Here is a 24,414-nt window from a genome sequence, read left to right on the forward strand (position 1 = left end):
AATGTGCTTTCCTAGAGTTACACAAGACGTTTCTTTTCTGTTTATGTTACATCAATTAAGATACTTCTGAAAACGTAACATCAGTGCCTCTTGCATACCAAGTACACAATACCGCGAAATGGCTATATATGTGACTAACGGTTCGCGGCAGCCAGTATCACTACAAAGCCGTGGTTTCCACACACGCTTCATGCTCTGGCAGTTTTCAAATTCGCCCTTTTGCCCAGTGACCCAGTTGGGCGGTACGCGACTCACGCGGGCCGTATCCCGGGGTTACAGCCCGCCCATCTCACTAGAGGGCATCGTGGACGCGGGCAGCCAATCACCATCAGTTGACCGGAAACGCACAACTTGGGTAGCAGACGACAGCTTCGGAACATCGTCAAATCATGGAAGTTCAAGTGGAACGACCTTCTAAGACAAAGAAGGAAGTGGTGAGGGAGAAAGCGGAAGAAAACGTGAGGGAGGAGGAAGTGGAAGAGATGAAGCAATGTGTCTGCCAAATATGTACATGTGGGTGAGTGACGTGCACTTTGCGATTTCAAGATTTTCCACTTATTGTAGTTGTTATTAATGTCACTATTATAGGCATGCACCCTAATTTATCTAAACTTACTTAGTTCTGCTTTAGTTATCATTCGCAAATATATGCAAAAATATGGCTCGGCGAATGGATGGAAAGCAGTTCAAGTTTGACTATTGTATAGCTGAGATACGTATTGTATTTGAGCATAGTAATTTGGATCGCTGAACTCTTGCTGGCACCAAAACAGTTAAATTAGTTCTCTAGCATCGCTAAAAGTGGTATATTTTAATTATATAATGTGTCTTTTCAACGGAGGGTACAGGAAAGTTTGTTGAATCGATAAACTAAATACGCAGAGTACATTGCCAGCTGCGTGCAAATTGGGTTAGGCATGAAAATTAATTTTGTTTACTTAGTTATTTCTCCAAATGTTCGAAATGTTCCGAATCACTTGTTTTTTCTTTAATTTCTTTTTTTAACGCCACAGTCGTGATAACCTGCGCACCAATACGACAGTGTCACGGCACTGCGCCAGGCTAATATAAATACGAAAGTAGAGTACACGTTTCATTCAAACTTTGATGTCTAACAGCTTCCTTCTTTGAAGCAGCACAAAAGTTACCAAGTGTAACAGAAAGAAAAACAGCAAACAACAAGAAAAACAAATAAGTGATGATGATGTAGTAGTGGGATATTTCGCTGCTGAGGCGGTATCAGCAAAGATACGATTGCTTGTAACCCAAATTAGCAAAATATACTTTCTTACAATGGCAAATCAAGAAGGAACCCCATCCTTACCACACTACCACCCTTCTCAGGTGCGTGTCAGAGCATCATTGTGCCAGATACTCCGAAAAGTTGTATTTGGATCATCGACACTTAGTTCCGCAGTTAGGATATGGCGTGCTGGGATATAATTGAGCACATATAGAGCTAACCTATAGCGCCCCAGAGCACTGTTGTATGTGACCTTGCGTCGCTATTTATAAAGACAGTGGCTTCGCGTGATAGGCCCGTACATCCCTATAGCAGAAAAGAAGGGCAACCATAGTTCGTGGGATTCAATCACGACATACAGGGAGATAAACGGCCTCGATCACGAACGATATCAAAAAAGAATGAGTCTTTAAATCAAGACTGGAGATTTATTAAAGATTTATCATATCCGAGAAATTAAATTGGCAATATTAGTATCATACATTTATGAAGCAATACCAATCTGTTCGCACATTTTCTTGTCTTTATTCGCCGTTTTCCCGCATTCGAAAAAATACTTCTCAGCATACATCGCTCGATGTTAGCGATTATATTATATGCGATCATGACGTACATATATTTGTCATGATTTTGTGTTCGAGTCATCGTCACCGAGTTTCATGGAGGACTGGTGGGTTGATTTGTACCAGCATTCCCGGGGACCGTAATCCACGACTACTCCCAGCAGCGCTTCCGAGCACAAGACATATTATTTTTACAGCTGAAATTTTCTGCAGGTCCCGCGAGGTGAGAGAGGAAAAAAAGAAAGAAACAACGTCGTCAAAAACATCCCGATTTCCTATTTTTCAAATCCAAATAGGCGCCTACACAACGTACGAGAGAAAGAAGAAGAAAAGCGAAGGCGAGGTTTCCAACGAAAACGAAAAAAACGCAGACGGCCACCGCCCGCCGGTCACTTGGGTCAAATGCAGACGAACCCCACCTTCGCACGAAAATACGTGACTCGCATCGACACGCCACCAGCGTTAATCAGCCAAAGTAGTTGCACGCAGCCATGTAGAATAGGCAAATCGTCAATAAAAGGCCGCTGCACCCGGCTCAAGCGTCCGGTATCTGTAAAGATGGCTCCGCCGCAATCAAAGTAGAAGTGCGGTGAAGCCGAACTGTGTCGTCGACTCCACTCTACTACAGTTTCCAGAGTACGTATCTTAAGTACGTACTCAAAATACTCTATTTTAAATACTTTTTCCGGTATTTTGGTACTCTACTCAATACTTTTTGCGACAAGTATTTTTAATGTATTTAAAATACTTTTTCAGTATTTGCTACTCAGTACTCAAAATACTTTCCTGCTTCGTCAAGCCGTATATCCAGCACATTTCCCCGCCGTGTCCAGATTTTCAGCTTACTGGAACTTAACCCCCTTTTTTATTTCCTTTTTTGGGAATTCGTGTATCTGTAATTTATCATCCTGTACAATAGGCTGGTCCCACGCTTGACCTTGCTTGTCAATAGCCCGACCCCTACTTCAGAAAACGGTTCCTATTCATATTGCCAGGTGAATATTCAAAGGATTAGGTATAAGATAATCCCGGCATTTCTTTCCTTGGTCACAAAAGCAATAACACTCGCGCCAGAAGTTGAAAGACCCCAGCTAACATACAGGAGGGATTACGAAGTTTTGGGTCGGAACATATCATCAAAGTTTACTTCAGTTCACCAAAGTTCACCAAACATTACTTGACGCTAAGGCCATGCGAATAAACGATTTGCATAAGTATGGCTGATTAAGTTTATTCCTTTCATTTGTACGGCCACGTTCAAAATACGCGTCTCACTTACTGCTAATACTAAAGTACTTTAAAGAGTATCTTAAATACTTCTTAGAGTATTTAGTCCTACTCAAATTACTTTCAGTTTTGAGTATTTAGTATCTTATTTTAAATACTTTTGCAAAGTATTTAGTACATATCTGAGGTTTCCTTTATGTATCTATCGGTCTCTGCGGCGTCATACTTCAATAAATATCACACAACCTGCATGAATACATGACAAGAACCAGTCTTGGGCAATAACTTATAACTGTAACTAGTTACTTTTCTGCAAAAGTAACTTGTAAATGTAGTTAGTTACCGCTTTGTCTATAACACGGTATATAGAGTACTTGTACTGTCCGAGCATAGTTCTATGCTTGGACAGTACAAGTACTATAACATTTTTTAGAGTTACATTTTCGGCTTTTTTATTTCTTAAGGTGTAACTGTAAAGTAACTAGTAAGTTACATTAACGTGGTAACTGTAGTTGTAGCTAGTTACATTTCAAAAGCAGTAACTGTAACTAACTTAGTTACTATTTTTGCGGATTAACTTAACTTAGTCGTTTTTTTAGTAACTTACCCTCGACTGATAAGACCACAAACGCGCACAGTAGATTTTGTGGAGCACCACACCCTCCGTGGGTTGTCGCACCTATCGCATCAGTGGTGTTGTATGGTATACAAATTCATTCTTAAATGAAGATAAAACAACACTCAAAAACAGTAGACAGTGAAGCTTTCTACATTTGTTTACGGCGCTAGCTTTCTCATGGTGTACCGCGCTTCTTCGGGTACAAGCTTCTTCAGGTCTTCCCTCCTTGTGACCATGTCTGCTTAAATGGAGATAGAAAGGAGAAAAAAAGAACCATTGCCGCCTTTTTTTTTTAAGTTGAGCAACACTGTTGTCATATTTTTGCGTATAAAGAGACACATGTCCGTAAGTAGGCTCCCTACTTATTTAAAATACACTCGAAAAAAGAAAAAGGAAAAGGGAGAGAGAGCAAATTGGGTAGCAAGCTTGTAGTCCTCTAGATTAGATATAATAATAATAACAATAATAGTAATAATAATACTAATAATAATTGTTTATTCAAAAATGTGAATACACATCTCGAAATTTGAAATTGAAATTGAAAAGGAGATAAGCAAAGGCTGTCAAAGCAGCAAATGTAGTCCCCAAATCAGTCCCTTAGTATAGTCTCCTGCTGGCCTTGCAATTTAGGACCCTTGCACTGCAAATAATTCCTGAATTTCGCACATACTTCCGTGCATTTAGTTCTGAAAGGGACTGATGGTTATTGCAATGCATCCCCTAGTCTCCAAAAGAACTAAACTCTGTTTATTTCTTTTCTGAGAGTGTCTGATATACTGCATGTAGAGCCTTCTCCTTGCAAGTTTCTAGCATTGCTGTTCGCGCGGTATGGCAGGTTCAAAGAGCATCATCCTCTCGCGGGAGTTTGTCAGCACGTGAGATGGAGGGGGGGGATATATTTATTAGACGAAAAGGAAAAAAAAAAAACAGGGAAAGGTCAGCCAAACGGGACGTCGGCTTGCTATTCCGGAAATAAATAAATAAATAAATAAAATTAAGAAATAATAAATAAATAAAAATAAAAGAAAATAATTAAAGAACGAAAGAAAGAAAAAAATAAGGAATAAGAAATAAATAAAGAAAGAAAATTACGAAATCAGAATAAAAAGAAATGAAAAGGAATTAGGAAATAAAGGATAAACTAACAAAGGATGAAAGGGGACGATGAGATGGGATATCGGCCCACATCCATGCAGGAAGCTCTTGATTACGTTACATATAAGGGTACGTCTTACTTATCTGATCCCGCGTTGGCGCCACGAAGCAAATGCGGCTCGGAGCGGGGTATATATACAAAAGAGGACAGGGTACGTGGAACGATGATAGCGTTGAAGCAGTGGGAAACGGCATTCAACCAGATCGTCTGCTTTCTCACAGTTTAATCTACATAATGCACAACTGCCAATATGGAACGAAAAAAATAAAATAAAAGGAAAACACCTTAAAAAGAATAATACGAGCTTTCAGCGTACGCGTATTTCGGCGATTCGAAATAGAGATCGTTGAAGTGAAAAGAAAAAAAAAACGTCACGCTCGACGACAAGCGGAGTTCAACGCCTATGACATTTTCCCCCCCAAACCGAGAAAAAGAGCGTGTGTACAGGCTGGTGACGTTGTACGTGACGCTACTACCATCAGATCACAATTTCGCAGAAACAAAGAATGGGCGGAGTCTAGTGACCTTGACGAGGACGAGGGTACCACGAACGTCGTCGGTTGTGTGTGTGTGTGCATTGATCGCCACTGTTAATGGGAGGGTAAGGAGAGAATCCCCTTTTAATTTCCAGCTAAGCGTACTAGCAACATTTACAGGAATGGAAGAGGGCAGTGGAAGGTTTGCTGTTCATTATGCGTTTGTGGAACAAAAGAGACACTTTGCGCAAAGTATAAATGACGCACTTAAATACTTTGTGTCATTCCCCCACGTTCTTTTTTTTTTGTGTGTGTGTGCGTGTGGGAAGCTCCGGTAACATACAGAGGATATTTTGCAAAATTGGAGGTTGTCAGATCTTTATGGTGTCAATTATTGAACGTCTTAGAGGGCGGCAATTAGGCCCCTTTAGGGCTCGTTATGTCTCGCACTGTGGTAAATACTTGTGGACAACATCAAACATAACACATCAAAAATAGTACTGTTGTTCCCGCCCGTGAAAACGAAGAGCAGGCATCCACTGCCCTCAATCAATCTCTACCTCAAACAGCAGACAGAAGGTGACATGAACGTACGTGGATGTAATCCCGCTCATTGCAGTTAAATTGGGAAATACTCTAACTATAGGTAACGCAACCAGGATAGAAAAGAAACTCACTGGTGTTGACACCATAACAACAACTTTGTTCTGACGATGATGATAATTGGGGTTTTGCATCGCCACAGGTATGATGCTCTACTCTCTTGCCCACGATAATTTGGCAAATTTGTTAATTAGTAATCTGGTAAAATTATAATGATGATCCTTACAACGAGGAAAGTGTGCAGAAAGATGAGCAGTGCTTCTAGGGCGTTAGTGCGCTGGATTTGACAATTGACCAATGGATTTTGTTCATTTATGGAGAGTTGTTCATTCATGGAGAGAGGGCGAGAGCCTAGCTGGTTCAGCGATACTGTAAATGCAGTCCTGAGAGGGCAGTAGAGAAGGATGTGGATTAGCGCAGAGTGCTGACGACAGATATTTCGGCATCTGCAAAGCCAGCGTTGAATCGATCCTTGCAAGCATTGACGTGCAAGGAATGTATGTTGCCCAATGGCGCGGCGAGGCAACCAATTTAAACACAGAACACACACAGAAACAGTTCATATAAAGGACGGTCACATTTCAGCACAGTGCGATATTCGTTCCTCTGCTAAGAGAGAGAGAGAACAGAGAGAGAGAAGGCGTGGTCAGTCTTTGAAGTCGCACAAACTAGCTAGTGTACATGTATTCTAAAAAATGTTCCAGAAGCCGGGAGCTGGCATTTTATTTAGATGCAGAGTTCACACCGGCATAAACAACGATAAAACAAGCATAACATTGACGTTTCTGGGTTCATACGAGTCCCATCATCAAAGTAAAAGTGACAACGATCGCCCGTCAGTTACTTGTAAAATAAGGTGGCGTAGCAGTCAGGAAGCGGGCCTGGATGAGTGATTTATACATCCGTTATTATTTTTGATCTGCCAAGATTCCAGATTCCTCCGCACGCGCATGTACTCATAATTTATGCGATCTGAATTACACGGTGATATACATAAATAACATACAAGACAAAGGATTCCTCCCGTACTCTTTATTCTCCCATTTTGGCTTCCCTCCATTATAAATTTTAATCTAAATCGCGTTATTTATTTATTGCGCATTTATCTTCGCTAACTTTCACCGGAAATGGGACAGAGTATAGCCCGTGGTGGCAATAACCCGGACTTTGAGGTACATTGAGTACCATACTCTAAATACTGTATCTTAAAATATTTTTGTTGGTATCTTAGTATCTTACTGAGTACGCTTCGTGAACACAGACAGTGAAAAGTATTTGTACTGTAATTAAAATACTTTTTTAGTATTTAGAACTCAGTATTCTAATCAGTGTTGTACCCGCTACCCGAAAAAGGTAGCGCAATACCGATAACGCGCTACCTGAGCAAAAAGTAACGAAATCCCGATATCGTTATACGTACCTAAAAGTAGCGGAATACCGCTACCGTTACCCGTAAAAAGTAACGCGATACTTCATGCGCTACTTTTTAGGAAAGAAACAAACAGTATCGTTGATGACGTACTTCAAACGTCTTAAAATAATAAAATAAAACAATATCTCAAAATAATAAATCGACGTCCAATGGAGGTTACACGTAGGTTGCCTGAAGGCTAAAATTTTGAAAACCATTTTTTTACAGATTTACTAAAGCCTACTCGGTATCTTGCATATCTTTTTTTCTTCCTCTAAAGCAAATAAAGCACAAAGCAAGTCTACCGATAAAAGGCTCAGCAGCATTGTCACAAAAAGAACTCGGATTGCCCGGAACGAGAAGTTAGTAAACATACCATGGTGTGCTTTTTCAAATTGGACGTTGACTTCCTTGACGCACAGATAAAGCTTTCCCACCGAGGCGCATAGTAGACATCTGAACACCACGCTACTGTTTTGTACTGTAGCAGGCCATGGTCCCTCCATTGCAGCGGACAAGAAATGGCAACTGTCAAGCACCTGAGCGCACGTGGTGCAATGTCATGTGGAATGTCATGACTCATAGCTGGCGAGGACGGCTCCAGAATGGAGTGACGTCAGTTTGCAGACAACTCCGACAATGCACGAAATCTTCAAGAAGGTTCATCCCAAATAGGGAACACGTGGAGGACACATCCTCTTTGTAAGATAACGGCCTCTGTGCCCTCCTTTCGGCTATTCGATCAAGCTGCCCGATATCACAACTTGTGATATCGGGCAGCTTGATCGAAGGCAGGCAGAGTGGAGGTTTGATGATAGGTCGAAGTCGAGTTGTCGCGAACCCCAGCTCGGAAAGTAGCGGTAGCGCTCAAAGATTGCGCTACCGCAAATTTGTAGCGGAAATACTTCTTTCGTTACCAGTTTAAAAAAGTAGCGCGATCTCCACTCCGCTACCGAAAAAAGTAACGGATACGGTAGCGCCGTTACTAGTAGCGGCGCTACGTACAACACTGATTCTAATTACTACTATTTCTGTTTTGACGAATATTCAGATGGGCATACTTTCTTCCTGCCTTTCTTTTATTTATTATTATTATTTTTTTGTTGTTGCCGCAACTGACAACAAGTTGACCCTTCCAGGCCGTTTCAAAGGAAGTCCACGCTGTTATCATTTGACTTGAAACACCCCGTGTGTTCTGACCTTAAACTGGACCGCAAGAAACGTAAGAAATGCAGCTGCTACTGCGTGCAGATGAAGCATATGTCTAATATGCAGTCACATTTTGACTTCTGTGGATGTTTACTTTTTAGTTATCTTATAAGCACCTTAAATACTTTTCATTGTATTTACTACTCTACTCTAAATACTTTAATTTCCAACTATCTTTACTGCATTTTAAATACATTTTGCGCTCAGTATTTAGTAACGTATTTTAAATACATTTTTTTGTAGTATCTTCTACATGTCTACAATAACCGAACCATCATCATCATCATCATCAGAACAAAGTTGTTGTTGTTGTTGTTCTAAATCGTGAACCTTTGCGGATTAACGACAACTTATAAGTGTTGGGTCGTCCGTTTCAGCACTCGATGCTCCATATAAAGCAAATCACGACGGCGACCTGGTCGACAACAAATGTAGTGACGTCCCGGTTATGTGGACCGCATATAAGGTCACGCTGGGGTTGGGATCAATAGAAGAAAAAGGCATGGCGTGTAGCGATGAGGATTCGTTGCCCCGTAGAGCGTGGCGCTCCGTGATTCGATCAGGTCGACAGGTCAGATGTTTCAAGTTGTCAGTCTCTTACGGGAGTCTCCATGGACTGGTGTCCCCTCAGCACTTGCTGCAAACGCTCCTACCCAGGACGAAGGTAGGACACCACTTCTCTACCGGTTAACAGGAGAAAGCTGTCCTTGTTTCGTTTCCTTATAGTAGTTCGATACCTCGTACGAGTTTGTTGAGAGAGAGAGAGAGAGAGAGAGAGTACGTAGTTATGTTCAAACAGGTTAAGGAACGTGAGAGGACAGACAGACACGGACGGACAAAACATGGAGAACGGTGTTGTCCGCGCATGTCTGCGTGTCCTCTTGCGTTCTCTAACAGGTTTGAGTTTGCGGAGGTTTATATTCTGTGTCAGCGGCAATCAGTTTAGAAAACGGGAGCTTTCGGTTGAGAGAATCTTCAGATAAGTTATCTTTCCTTTCCGACGATGATACTCTTCCGTTTCGTGTGATGTTTATCTATGATTGCGCGGACCGATCACAGTGGCATCGTTCATTATAACAGTTGTCTCGCGACGAAAAAAAAAACAAAAAAAAACAAAGGATTGTTTTGACATTCATTGCTCTTAAGAAACGGACTTGATCCCTTAAAGGTTGCGAAAGGAGTATGTTTATAACATGGATTACGAACTTTCGCATATATAAAAAAAACAAAAACGTTACGTCTCCGTTGTTTATGACTTCGCGATGAAGAGACACTATAAGTTCTGATAGTGTACACAGCATGTTTGAGACTCAACGAGAACAGGTCATAGAATAAGGACAGGTTTCAATTCCTTTGTCCCGTATGATATGCTATATCATATCCCTTTCGCTCGCTTGTGGCCCACTAGGTCGAGCGCATTTAGGTTTAGCTCCTCTATTACGCAGCAGTGTTACTGCGAATAGTCGCTGTAGCAAAGCTATCAATATAAGAAGGACCAAAGCACGAAGGTAGATTCTCAATCAAAGCATCACGTATACACTCTTAAGAAAAAGGGTGTACTTTAACTCCTTTCCTTGCCACATATATAACACCATTTTGGAGAGTACAATTACGCTCAAAAGGGTGTCTCCTCACTCCCTCAAGGGAGTAGCATAACACCTTCTCCCTGCCGGGGAGTAATATTACTATCCAGTATGGAGAAAGGTGTTATGCTACTCCCTTGAGGGAGTGGGGAGACACCCTTTTGAGCGTAATTTGAGCGATAATAATCTCCAAAAGGGGGTTATATATGTGGCAAATAAAGGAGTTAAAGTACACCCTTTTTTTAAGAGTGTGGTGTTAGGACTGAAATGAAACTTGTCGAAACAGATTAAAATATGCAGAAACGTATAATAATAAGAAAGTATGTCGGCGCAGAGATGCGGTACTAGCTGTGCGTGTGCAACGGCGTCTCCTGTAAAGCGTACTTTGCCGCAGAAGCCGTCGCAGTGTCAAGAAGCTAGCCTGCAGGAGGTCCAATCTCCTTTGCTGTTGTGGAACGAATACTCGATGAACGGAAAATGTGCTAGCACTACAGGCGTTTGCGCAGGATTTCCAGCTGAGAGATATGACACCTGCATCAGCTGGGGGATTCTATGTCTAGGGTTTATTTATTTATTTATTGATACCTCAAGGCGAGCATTACAGCGGGGGGCTGATAATGCTTCGAAAATGATCAGGGTTAACATATAGAAGCGAAGATGGTAAATGGTTTCAGTACTTGTTTCAGTACTTCCGTACTTGTTTGTGGCACAAATGATGCATCTGTCCTATGAAACGCCTACTTTGTGTTGATGGTCGATACGTGACAAATGTACGATGGTGCTGTGAGAAGACTTTCTCGTAATGTTGGATTGTGAAGGCACATAGAGTAAAAAAGACATAGACTGCTGATCTTACGATGTATGGATAATGGTTCTAATGGTAATGTAGATTTCATGGATGTGACGCTTGCGGTTCGGCTGTAATTGGATGATATGAAGCGAGTGGCACTGTTTCGAACACTTTCAAGTTTGTCGATTAGTACTGAAAGGACGTAGTCGAAGACAAATGATGCATAATCTAGCATTGGCCCGGATTAGGTATTTGTACGGCGACAATTTCAACTTAATGGGGGAGCCCTGTAAATATTTCTTCCGATGTACGCAAGTGTTCGATTGGCGATGCTAACGACTTGCTGAACGTGCGTTTTCCAGGTAACGTCAGATGTTTGTAAAAGACCTAGCTGCTTATTGGGCACCGTTTATAGACGCAGTTGCCTGTGGTGACTCTACGAGATATTCGCATTCGTTTGCATTTGTTAGTGTTCAACTCCATACACCATCGCTGACACCAAAGAAACACTTACGATACGTCATACTGAACGTGCACTCGCCAGCAATGGGGCGGCGTATCGCCCCTGGCGATGAAACACCCCATTCATGGTCTCAAAATGAAGAACTTTGTTGTGGTTACACATGTCAGTACTGTTCCGAATCTCACGACATATTACACCGTCGTTGTATTGCCAACTGCAGGATGGGACGAGCGCAAGTTTTGCCCACATCACGTTTCAAAAACAGGAACAGGAGTAACAGGGTGTATTGTCATCGAGCGAGATGTTCGAAAAAAAAAATCTTCTCGGGAACAGCACCGCAACGGTACCGCCCCGACGACCGTTTTATAGACCTCGCATTCAAAGACACGGCCCACCCTGGGGGCGGATCGCGTAAGAGAACTCGTATAGACTATTTAAAAAAAAAATGCCTGCACTCCACCAAGCAAGCGCGCGGCGCAAAGCAGCATGGGAACTTTGAGGGACACTGCTCTGGCGTCTGCTTCGGTTATGGCTTACCCCGGCTGACGCTGCTGCTGCGCACACCGGGAATGTTGTTGTTCTTCTTCTACCTCCGCCTCTGGCCGCCTCGTAATGCTGAGGCGCTAGAAGTTCCCAGGTATTGCCAACTGTATAGGATGTGACAAGCGTAGCTTGCGAAGAGAACTACGAGATGTGTGTGTATTATCATCAAGCAAGCGAACTTACCTCGTATTGTCAACTGTAGGATGGGACAAGTGTAAGCTTGCCCACATCACGCGTCAAAAATAAACCTACCCTACCTCGTATCGCGATCTGTAGGATGGGACAAGCGTAAGCTTGCCCACATCGCGCTTCGAAAACACCTACCTACCTTGGATTGCCAACTGTAGGATGAGACAAGCGTAACTACCTACCCACCTACTTATGGGGGGTAACCGAGCTTTAAGAAAAATCTACCTACCTACCTACCTATGGGGGGTGTATTGTCATCAAGCAGGAGAGCTGCCTATGGAGGTAGTCCCCTTTGGACAGACATTAACTTTACGTTACAGTCCTACAAGCTAGATGTAACGGCTCTCGCGTTACAGTGTAGGAACGGAGCCTCAGACAACCACACCCAGTTGCGGTCAAGTATGAACAACCTTTTTTCTCTTTCCTTCTGCCTCGTCCTCACACATTCTACATTACATTCTCTTCGTCGTCTTCCCACATCCTACATCACACTAGATAACAACACTCTCTAGGAGAGTTTGCTTTTCGTACTGACCATACCAAGCGAACAATCCAAACACGGGAGAGCTGCTGCAGAGTGCAGTACGGTCCTAGCGAGCTGACTAGAACGTGATTTGCCACTCACCCTGAACGTGGCGGAAAAGACGAGTAGACGTCAGCCAGCGGCGAGAGCACTCCACAAGACGATACAGTGCTTGCTCACGGACAATGTGGCTACAAAGCCCTGCCCTGACAGCCTGAAATATAGCTGCGTCTCCGAAGTCTGGGCCACCGAAAGCCAGCCAGCAACGACGGATCCAAATTTGAAAGTAGATCTCGATAATTAATAAAGCCAATTGTTTACGCGGAACAGGTAACGGTTCCAGGAACTGTACGGTGACCCTGGCGACAGTCGACAGCTGAAATATCTGGGCCACTCTGCGCCACAGCAAAAGAGGAACACGACAACACCTGAAATAGTGCTCTGCGGTTTCACACGTCCCGCAAGACGGGCAACCGTCAGAGCGAGAGATGTGAAAACAGTGTAGTCGCTCGCGAAGAGGAAGAACGTCGTGGGCCAACTCCCACTGAAGACTGGCGCGGAAGGCATCTAGCCAGCCCGCAGTGATTTGAAGCCAAGACAGCTTCGTTGGCACCGAAGTAACTGGCGGACCAGACTCCAACTCCCGGATAGCTGTATAAAAATCGCTGACAGCCCATAACTGGATGTCAGCGTCCGGAAGCTGGAGTCGCAAACGCCGTACAACATCAACACAGGCACTGTATTGATGAGGCAAGACTTCGGACCTAGGCCGAAACCTAGGGCTCTCAACGAGCCACCTGGTAGCACATCCCAGAGAGTACTACACTAATGCGCACGCTGGGTGTTCGGGAGTGTGCAATGCCTCGAAATAAACGCGCGAGTGAAGTGCACTTGTCGAGCACCACCGGCAAGGCCTAGTGATGTCAGTACGAATTAGTGGTGGTGGCGTGGCAACGACTCCTAAAAACCACAAGCGACTGTAGTACCAGGCCACTAGCAGATGAGCGCGAAAAGTGATGGGCAAATCAACAAACTTAAGCTGCCGCAGGACAGCTCTGCAACGATTAAACACTCGTGGCCAATTTACGGTAGATATGCCAGTGCAATCAAAAGTCACGCAAAGAATTTTGACTTCTGGCCTCACTGGAACACAGAAAGGAGCCCCGCAGGAAGGCTGGAGGTTCAAAAACAGTTCTGCACTTTTTTATCTATTCAGTCTTGCCCCTGAAACGGCTCCGTAATCCTCAAGCGCCTTCAAAACGGGCCCTAGGGAACACTCGCGAGAAACGATCACAGAGATGTCGTACGCGAACGCAAAAACAGGTGGGGGTGGGAGCATCCATTGGGCAGTGGCAATTAATGTAACTGGAAGCAAGCACAGTCTCTCGAGTAGAGGGGTTGGTGGCAATGGTGTACAAGGCGGGAGAGAGGGATATCCTTGACGGACCCCACAAGTTACATCAAATGGGGACGACCGTCCGCCAGCGACAGCGACAACGCTTTCTTGCGCCCCTATACACGTTTCGTATGGGGCTTCATTTTGTATTGCCAACTGTAGGATGGGACAAGGTCCGTATATGTATATGTATTGGCATGATCGTGGAAAACCAGCCATGGGACAAGGTCCATATGGAGCGTTAAGAAAGATCTGTACATTTACGTACTGCGAGCGATTTGTGAGGAAGGATATTATCCAAGTTAAAACATGCTGTTCAATATTAAGGGTGTGTCATTTTAAGAGGAAAAGGGAATGTGGCCGCTTATCAAAATCCTTCGAAGATGGGGGGGGGGGGGAATGATGTTGAGGTAAGGTGTGGTCAGCCGGCTAGGAGATAGCGGCTGCTCGGTACACCCCCAGGGAGGGATAGATGGTGGTGGCACAAAGCCTTCGAGAACTTAAAAAAAAAATACGCAGCCCGACCGTTACCCGCGACCAAGAAAGCTGTAAAGGTGATGTGTGAATTAAACGTCTTGTGCAAGGAAATTACTTGCGAAAACTGATTCACCTTGCTGATAGGTAGGGGGGGGGGAGGGAAAGAGAGAGAGAGAGAGAAACATGCGCGCGCTTCCAAGTGTTCGATGTTCTACTAGTTCTACATGTTCTTGGGTAGTAACCAAGTTTGGAGTAACTTGGAGCTAGTTACTTCTTGCAGAAAATAGTTACTTTTCATTAAAAGTAACTTGTAACTATAGTTACCGCCTTCGGTTAACGTAACTAGTTGCTGAGGTTTTGCAATATTTTCCACGCGTCACTTCTCTAGCGTGATTTTGTCGAGGGTTCAAAGCGGCCGTCTTTAGTCGAGCGATTTACAGATTTACCCACTAGATTTCGACTTTATTTAGACTATATTTAGATGTACACGTAGATTTAGATTTTACGGATACATGATTTACAGACAAAGCGGCCGTTTTTACTGGCTAGAAACTGCACGAATTTTGTTATCTCATACGCCGTCAGGATGGCCCAATAGGCTAACTAACTCCCATGGCCTTACACTGACCCATCGCGATATCCCCTGTTTATGACACGTTATAACTATGCTTGGATAGTACAAGCTAGTGCTAAAACATTTTTTACGTGTCACATTTAATCGACTTTTAAAAAATGTAACTGTAAAATAACTAAGTTACCTTAATGCGGTCACTGTAGCTACTTTTGCAGGCTAACTGCATAGTTACTCTTTTTAGTATTTTACTAGAAAGTATTTTACCTCCCCACTCTCCATCTCAAAATAAAGTTGTTGTACCCTTTTTAGTACCTTACCCACCACTGTAGAGGATTCCGTTCTGGGTCACTGCGCCTTACCATTAGTCTCCAGTAAAACGGTTCACTAAATCTCCCCCACTGTGTTCACTGCGCGCGAACGATGTTCCAGACACAGAGCGAAAGGCGAAACTATCGTGCAAGACAAGAAGCGCGCAACGCTGAAACTTGACCCGCCGCAAAACAAATTTCATTCCGCCATACTAGTGACGTCAGCGGAAGAGCTAGGCGGCCATGTATACTGCATGTTTTTCTATAGAATCAGGGAGAAGGCAGAGGGATTCCATTCCAGGGAAGCGGACGACAGGTAAAATGTGAGATACGTTCAAAGTCTTGCCGTACTTGCACTTCACAAACAAGGTGATCGCGAGACTGTTGACGCCCAACACCTTTCGCACGCAACGTATCGACCTGTTTGTATAACACCTCAAAAACGAGCGTAGTTCACAACTTTCTAATTTTTGCAAAAAGAGGAAAAAATAAAAGAGAGTGCATTACCTAATCGACTTTTTATCTTACCGTTCGTGACGACAGTCATGCCATAGAAATATTCGAACATGATCTAAGACCTGCGATACCCCTTTCAAAAACCCATCATTTCCGTATTCAAATCCACCGTGTGTAAGTTGCAGCGAACGAAGCACTAATCCTCCCCTTTTTGATATTTCAGGCAGCACCGATGTCCGTCTGCTTCGTCGGGAAGCTCCGGCCACCACTCGGTCGAGAATGTGCCACCGGGTGGGGTCACGCAAACAGGTATGATGTTCGACCGTTTATGACGCCACATTCATTTCCTATTCGTCAACCCATACGCAGAGGGAAAAAATACTCCCAGAAGACAACAATGGCGGGTCTCGCCCGAGCTCGTCCGTCAGATCTCCAGGTCCTACCGGAACCTTCGAGACGAAAGTGTCTCGGAGACGGTCGAGACCTCGACTCACGAGACCACCGTCATCGATGGACGTCGCAGGACCTCTAAAGAGTCCGTGACTTCTCGAAAGGATCACACGGCCAAGACGACAGTTGAAGGCAGAACCGAAGAGAAGGTCACTAGGAGCGGGAAAGTTACCAGAACCGAAGAATTAAAATCGGGCCTGACTACGGAGGCGACGTCCGATGAGAAGATGTCCCGGCATGCCCTGGACGTTACCCCTAACAAGCAGAGAGTTCGCCTGGTTGAGGGCGAGGCCGCCGTAACGGATGGGACTCAAAAACAGATGTATGCCACGGATGAGGCTGCTCCGAAAGTAATCACGCATCAAGCAGATGAACCGATAGCGGACGACACCAGGAACGGATCAGAAAGAACAAGGTTGTCGTCGCGATCACGCCCTAGAACTACGTTGAAACTAGAAGGCAGGCACGAGTACTCGACTACGAGTTCAGACTACTTTAAAGATATAGGTACTCCTGGAATCAAGCGTACAGAACGGTCTGCAAAGTCCGAAACAGGCGACGGTAAGGAGACGAGAGTAGCAGACGACACACCACTACCAGGCAAGGACAACATACTGTCACAGGAAGGGCAGACTGTGCGCGAACATATTCAGAGCGGCAAAGCTATGGCTGTAGACAGGTCGCAGAAGAGTGCCGACTCACAGCCGGACCGACCTAGAACTAGTCTCAGAATGGAGGGCACGCACGCTCTCATGACCACAACTTCCGAAGACTACAAAGCACACGAACAAACCGAGAAGGTGTCGCGACGGTTGAGACCAAAGAAGTTCGACGACCCCAGCTACCAAGTGGAACAAGAAGCCGAGAAAGATGAAGCCAAGAAAAGAAAAGTCGACGCATCCGCGAAGGACGACGCAAAGATAAAAAGAACTCCGAAAACGCCAGTCGTAGCCCTTCAAGTAGACCTCGAAAGAAGGGAGACCGGGGCGTCCGAAGAGAGCTTAAGAAAGACAGGCGTAGATAAGTACGACCATTACGAAGAAAGTGCAGAAACAGAAGACCTGCTCAAAAGGACCTCTGTGAGGCAGACACCGAAATACGACATCGCGGCTGGCGTACCGACAGGCTTCGACATAGACAAGCGACAGAAGCGGCGAATAAAAGTTGGCCACGATACATCGACCACAGAAGTTCATCCCTGGAATTTACGAGGAAAAGGAACATGCGTTCCGAGGGACAACCTCCGGCCCGCTTCGGGAGTCATTGACCTTCACACAACGAATCAAATCGAATATTATAAAAAGAAAATGGACCGTGTGCGCCCCATTAAACCAAAAGCGCTCGCCAAACTTTTCAGCAGCGGTAGTTCTACGGAGGAAGAAATGTTACTCACGGAACAACGAAAGAAAAAACGCCAATATGGTCTCCAGAGGGGACACGCGCGCTACGCCTTAGAAGCGCCTATCCCAGAGCACGACGAAAGTTCTTCGCCTTGCGAAGATACAGCGACCCGAAGGATGACCCGTACTCATCCTGGAACCACCTCGAAAGACGAAGGTCTAGTCCGTGCAAGAAGGTACTTGATGCCCTACGCGTTAGCAGATAACATCAGGTTTGAAGGCGACACGGACTTCACGACGACCAGTCGAGAGTCGTACAAAAACGACGCGGTTTACGACAGGTCACCTGGCTGGAGAAAATCCGCCAAACACGAAGTCTTTCATGAAGACACCAGGGTAGCCAGACACGAACGGTTTCCCGGAAGGCCGTCACACGCGACCTACAAGACTAGCGAAGAACTTAACAGGATTAAGTCCGAGTCCAGTAAACATCATATCCCCAGCACGTACGGACGAAAGGATTCAGCTGAGCTTATTGCCGAGATACAAGGTCTGCTAACTGGAAAGGAAAAACGAAAGAGGAAGGTGCAGAGACATACGGACAGCGATGACTCAACGAAAACGACCCCGGAACCGAGAACTGCTGAAGAGGACATTGCCACATCAACGTCGCCTCAGATGCGTTACGACTCTCCATCAACTGCTGAAGGGCACCGAGACGACGTCCACGTCAGCGACAATCACGACGCGTCAGCTGTCTACAAGGATACAGGGCGCTCTGCATACCCGTATCAGACTGAAGACATCGCTGGTGACGTCCGCCAAGAAGCTTCCTTGGACACAACCGGACACGCGGACTACTACAGGGTGGAAGCTGCACAACCGGCCAAGAGGACGACGGACGCGCATCGAGCAGTTCAAAAACCGCAGCAGTTTATGATTGCGGAAATGGCTGTTCCGGTTAGGCCTCATACAACGCTTCGCACGGAACCAGGTCAAAACGGGCGCGACTTTTCAACCACCACCGGCGACACATACGCGTACAGAGATGGACATGTTCACCCATCCCCTTTTTATCCCAGATGCAACATTCGAACTGGCAGTGGAGAAATGGAATTCCACACCGTCACCCAAGACGAGTACGCGCCAAAGACCGTATCAAACGGGCATGTACCTGTGCGCCCACTAACGACTTTGAAGCTGAGCGAGGACACGTCGTACATCACACGGAACGAAGACAAGATCGGGTATTCTAAGGGATTCGAAACAGGGTTCACGTCTTTTGGAGATACGCATTACCAAGCCAAGCGGCCAACAACCACGTTCAGATTCGGAGACGACTCGCCGGAGTTTCAGACGACCAGTCAAAAAGTGTACCAGAAGTGGGAGACAGGAACGACGCACCCCAAGCGGGAAGCAAAAACGGCCACTGCGCCGACGACGCACAAGGATAAGGCCTCCGACAAAGAATGCAGTACCACTGCTGGACACAGCGAAACGTGCAGGCGAAAACACCAAAAGCAAGCCGGCATCAGCGAATTCTCGACCGTGACACAATCAACGTACAAGCATACAACAGTGGAACGCCCCCAGCCTTACCGGCCCCGGACGTGCCTCAAAATACGATGCGACAACACACAAGAAGTGTCCACAACAACCAGGGAGACATACCGTAAGGTCACTCCCACTGCAAGAGTAAAACCGATCAAGCGTGAAACGTGCATTCACAGCCTCGGTGACGATGACGTGCCTATGCCAAAGGTATCGATGTCTGGAGAAACGTTCTGCCCCTTGCAAATTCCACCCAAGTCTCAACCTTTCAGACCTTCTGATAACCTTCACTTGAGTGGCGGCATGTCCTTCAGTACGACACACGACACGTACTTTTCTTACTGCAAGCAGGACACTGAAGCGGTGGAACGTGTTAAGCCAATCCGACACCAATCTGTCATACAAGACATCATATTTCCGACTCAAGTGCGTACATCATCCGCAAGCAGTCAAGAATCGTGCTGCTCTGGCAGTCGACAGGTACTGAAGTCTGTCGAGAACGTTACAGGGACAACGACGAGGCTTAAAGACGAAAATGGGGCTAAAATGGGGCAGAGAGTTGGTCACGGAGCGTCCATGAGAAGTCTTCAAGACCCGAGACAACTCGCGATCTCCAAGACAGGCGGCTTCTCCGGCGGACAAGACGCCGCTGACAAGAGCGGCGCAGCCGTGTCTCACTGTCCTGCCGCTAGGCTCGACACAAACTCTTCAGGGTATGTCTTCAAGGAAGCTGTCGGAAAGCACAAGTTCTATCTCCCAGTTATACATGACGGGGATGTATTATAATTAGAGCCTGAAGTTGTACGGTTTAACCCGATTCTTCCCCGAATTTGCACTCCGTTGCCTCATTAGGGTTAAAACCGATTTTTACCCGGCAAAGTGCCCTCACTGAGACGTCCGTAGGAATGCACACTAACTTGCTTCGCAGCAAATGCAGATACATCACCGTTTGTACCATACCAGTACAGTCAGTCTGATCCCGATTTCTCCCCGAATTTAGCATGCTGGAAGTTTTTTTCCACCCGAATTCGCACGAATGTAGAGCACATTTTTATTTACCGGATTTTTACCCCCCGAATTTAGAAAAAAAAATATTTCCCGAAAACTTCAGGCTCTAATTATATTGTACTAACTTTATCGAATTTCCAGTTTCGAACTGCATAACAAACACGTACACTGCCGTTTTGTAGTAAGTTTGCATGAAGGCAGCTTTCGACATGCACGCAGAGCCAATGCTGAGAGAGGACAGTAATGCCATCAGGGTTTAAACTCGCTTTGTAGCCTTTATATTTGCATTTTGTAGACAGGGTAGATGTATATATATATATGCAATGAAAGAGCAGAAGCGCATTAGCTTTTGTGTCGCTTTAACGCCTCCTCAACCTTCAGCACACTGAAGACTTGAAGGACGGCACAGAAGCACAGAGTCAATGTACTTGTGCAGGCAGACATAACGCTGCCAGCAGCAAGTCTTTTGATGTTGTACAAACGAGAAACAGGACTGCCTTGTCGGAGATGACTGACTGTGCCACTCATTCCATGATGCATGAAGAGACAATGTTTCCATTACAAGGTCCTCTAGTGTCTACCAAAGAGCTGCCCATCTTTGCATCCTGCATCATGCTAATTGCTTGTAAATACTCATGTGATTAAAATAACGTCAGACAGTATGTGCTGTGGCTGTGTTACAATCTAGCAGGAATTGGAATGAATTTATGTTGTTGAACTATCTGAAACTGGTCATGCTGAGCAGTTGGTATGTGCTTGGTGACAGGCCCGTTGTGTATGTATCTGGAGCTATATTAGAGCGTTTTAGCGCAGGGTGGCGTGAGAATGGAGGGCCCAAAATACAAGCGCTATAATGTTCGCGCATAACGCAGAGCAGAGTGCCTAAGTTCCTCCCACACTCACTAGGTGGCAGTGGCTAAAGCGAAAGACCAAAGCCGTTTATGTTTCAAACGGCTCTGCGAAATACAGCACCAAGCATCGTGCCGTCATCGAATTCCTGAAAGAGGGACCAGTGCCGGCAAGTATTCATGAGCGCATGAACAATGTGTACGGGGACTGCGACTGTACGCTGTCACGTCCGACTGTCACAAGACGAATAGCTTCGTTTTCGCATGGCACGGTCTTTGGAAGACCACCCGACCCGGTCGTCCAGTTGAAGTCACCACTAAAGAAATGTGTCGCAAAACGGAAGACATGGTTATGATAGAGGCGAGCGCGGGTAAGTAAATTCGTAGCGGCGCTACACCCGCAGATGTGCTACCCACTCTGATGCGGGTATACCAGCACATACCCACGGACGCGGCGCGGGTACATCCGCAATTACCAAATAAGACAGCCAAAGAAAATTGAAAAAAAAAAAAAAAAACGAACGGATTTACGTGAACGCGTCGGACGGTCGCATCCGGGAACCCACGAATGAAACCGATACAACTATGTTCGGCATCGACCGACAATCCACTTGGCTATTTTTTTTTTCATCCGAAAAGTGCTCAAATATTTGAAACGAATTTTAAAGATCAGCGCTACTTCCACAGCTGCAGAGGCTCCGGTGGCGTGACGTCACTCGCTAACCGGAGGAGTGAGAGGGTGGCGAACGGAGGAGGAAGACGCCGTCCCGCCTGTACCGCTGCGACATTCCTTTTCTCAAGGTCGCACCCTCATTGGTTCTTATGTAGTGACGTTTTCTCGTTTTTGCACAGCGGGAATTCCGGCATACTCTCAACATCCAGCGTCTGCTCTGATGTATCCCATCGAATAACGGTCAATCTACGTCACTATTGCGCGTGGGATTTGAATGCGCTGGCATTAGAAACCCCATTTTGAAGAAAAAACCGGCATGGTAGCGGCATCGGGGTAACTGTGGTGTCCTTGTACAGCGCGCCACGTGACGAAGAAGAGCGAATCAGGCTGCGCTCCGCAAGCCGATTCGCTCTTCTCCGTCACATGGAAACGCGGAGCTCGTCGGTCGCCAGCTGAAGCTGGAGCCGCCGTCAGTTACGCCTCGTATGTGGACGTGTTCAGACATGTCTTGTGCGTTCTCCGAGAGTTTCGCGAGCGGCTGAATTTGTGTCTCATGTCGTGTGGCAGTTTAAACTGCAACGTTGTCCAATGGATCCCGGACCTTCTACTAGTCAAAATGCGTGTCAAAGTATATAAGTATAAAAAGCAGAAAAAAAAAGCATAAGAGAAGCAATTAGACGCAAAACGAACGTTTAATGCTAACGCATTGTCATCGCATTAATTACATTTATCGCCCTCGAATTTTTCGATGCCGTGGGCAGTGGTCCATGAGGAATACAATGACTGGAACAGATGCGACCGTCCCTTTAAAGTGCCACTCCGGAGTCGGAAGACAGCGCTTATTTTATTTAGTCCATGAAAAGAAGTTGCCTCAAGGATTCTATACTCGAAATTTCAATCCTGTTTACGAACGCTCTGCATTTCTGTCAATTTTTTAAAAATCTGCAGAACCTCCACACTTTTCGATGACGCGAGGAGCGGACGACGTAATCATAAGCCTACGAATTGCAATGATGTCATGTTCTGGAGAGGGCACTCGTCTCCCAGCAACGATGCCGGCGTTCCTGGAGGGTAACGTGGTGGAAAAGTGATGTGGCGCTGATCGAAAGAGGGGAATATGGGAGAGAAGCCTTCTCCCTCCTTGTGTTTTCTCGAAGGTCGGAGCGGTCGGAGGATATGTCACGTGGGGCTCCCCTAACGGAGTGCAAAAAGTGAGCGGTGAAGAAGAGCCCCCCGGAAGACGCGAAGGGCAGCAACGTTGCCAGATGAGAGCGGGGCGCTCCGTCGGAGCCTAACATGGCGTCACAGTTCTTGAAAATAAAAAATTATTTTCTCTAGCTTTCGCGTCACGTAGAGCCAAAATATTTTGCAGGAATGCAAAGTGAGACAAAAATATGTCAGTAACGTGACTTCGGTAGGATTCTGAAGACACGAGATTTAGTCCGTAGAGAAGCCTACATGTGATCTCGTGAGAGGTCAAATGGCCATGCGTCATGTGAAAGAAGTTTACTTACAGCATTCGCCTCGATGAGACCTATAGAAAATGCCAAATTTTCTGGTTTTCTGTGTTAGGCTTAGACGTCATTGAGTGTCTGTCGTCTCTTTGGAGTCAAAGGGGACTTGGGTGCCCAATTATATCTAAGCTCCTCTATTTCTGTTTGTCCTGCTTCTTGCATCCCCATAGTTTCACAGGGGAAGAGGCAATTTCCCACCATAAGTCCATGGAAGTTTCCCCTGTGGAAAACGGACTCAGATGAAAAAGATGAGGTGCCATATAGGTATGAACACGAGCATCCTCCTCCCCACCTTGACGCCTCTCTTTCTCCTTTTCCCCTTTCACTCATGATGAACTCGACTCCTTCATTTGCGACCTCTCCCCTTCCTCTGCTCCCGGTCCCGATTATACCTCAGTGCGTTTGCTGAAATCTCTGCGGAGCTCGCAATCTACCTTTTGAACTCCCTTGTTAACACCTCCCTCCGGTTCTGCTGGATTCCCGTCTCCTGGAAGCTCCCACGGATTTCCCTAGTTCGTAAAGACCTTAATAAAGACTGCTCTCTCGACAACCTGACACCTATTGCACTTACCATCAGTTTTCGCCAAAATGGTGGAGAAGGCTCTCCTTGGCCGCCCCCAGCGACTTGCGGAGAAGCACGAGTCCATCAACATCCTCCTTTCTAAAACGCGGCTGCTATCCGAACATTCCGCACTCGTCACCCTGGACGTGTCGAAAGCCTTCGACTCGGTTGAACCTGCCCTTCTCATCCGTTCTTTAACCCATTTCCCCGAATACTTCTCCTGGCTGTCATCCTCCCTAACTCACCGTGTTTTCTTCTGCACTAACGGCGGATTCACATCTGGTGAGCATCAGCTGAACCGAGGTGTGCCCACTCTTTCTCCGCGGCGTTCCCCTGCACCCAGATGTTCTGACTATTGTATATATGCTGACGACATCGCCTTCATGGCCTCGTCCACATCTCCCCTCGTTCTGCAGTCGCTTCTTCGGCACTATCTTTCGTCCACTCATTCTTGGCTGCAGTCCCTTCTCCTTTCCACCAACCAGCCAAAGGTGCCGTCCTGTTTTTTCAGCGCTCCTTCCATATCCTTCGCCCTTGTGATTGGCAACTCCGTTTTCCACCGCGTCCCTAAACTCAAGTATCTTAATTTATGGTATGAGAAATTCAACGCTGTCAGACCAAGTTGACCCGGACCTTCCACACCATCGGCTTCCTTGCTT

General features: G+C 45.8%; 1 protein-coding gene across 3 annotated transcripts in view; it reads left to right on the forward strand.

Annotated features, from left to right (window-relative positions):
* The window catches only part of LOC135389022 (uncharacterized), a 30,758-nt gene extending 9,938 nt beyond the window's left edge, over window positions 1–20,820 (forward strand). Inside the window, exons 2-5 of one of the 3 annotated variants that reach the window (XM_064618951.1) lie at window positions 228–517; window positions 16,033–16,118; window positions 16,179–19,863; window positions 20,540–20,820. In XM_064618951.1, coding sequence (XP_064475021.1) covers window positions 390–517; window positions 16,033–16,118; window positions 16,179–19,863; window positions 20,540–20,555 — 3,915 coding nt within the window. In that variant the 5' untranslated portion in view covers window positions 228–389 and the 3' untranslated portion in view covers window positions 20,556–20,820. Of the gene's footprint in view, window positions 1–227; window positions 518–16,032; window positions 16,119–16,178 lie in introns of all 3 variants that reach the window. The other 2 variants (XM_064618952.1, XM_064618950.1) reach the window with 2 other exon arrangements.
* Window positions 20,821–24,414: the final 3,594 nt, after the last annotated feature.

Source organism: Ornithodoros turicata, chromosome 3 (assembly GCF_037126465.1).
Source record: "Ornithodoros turicata isolate Travis chromosome 3, ASM3712646v1, whole genome shotgun sequence".
Classification (NCBI taxonomy): domain Eukaryota; kingdom Metazoa; phylum Arthropoda; class Arachnida; order Ixodida; family Argasidae; genus Ornithodoros; species Ornithodoros turicata.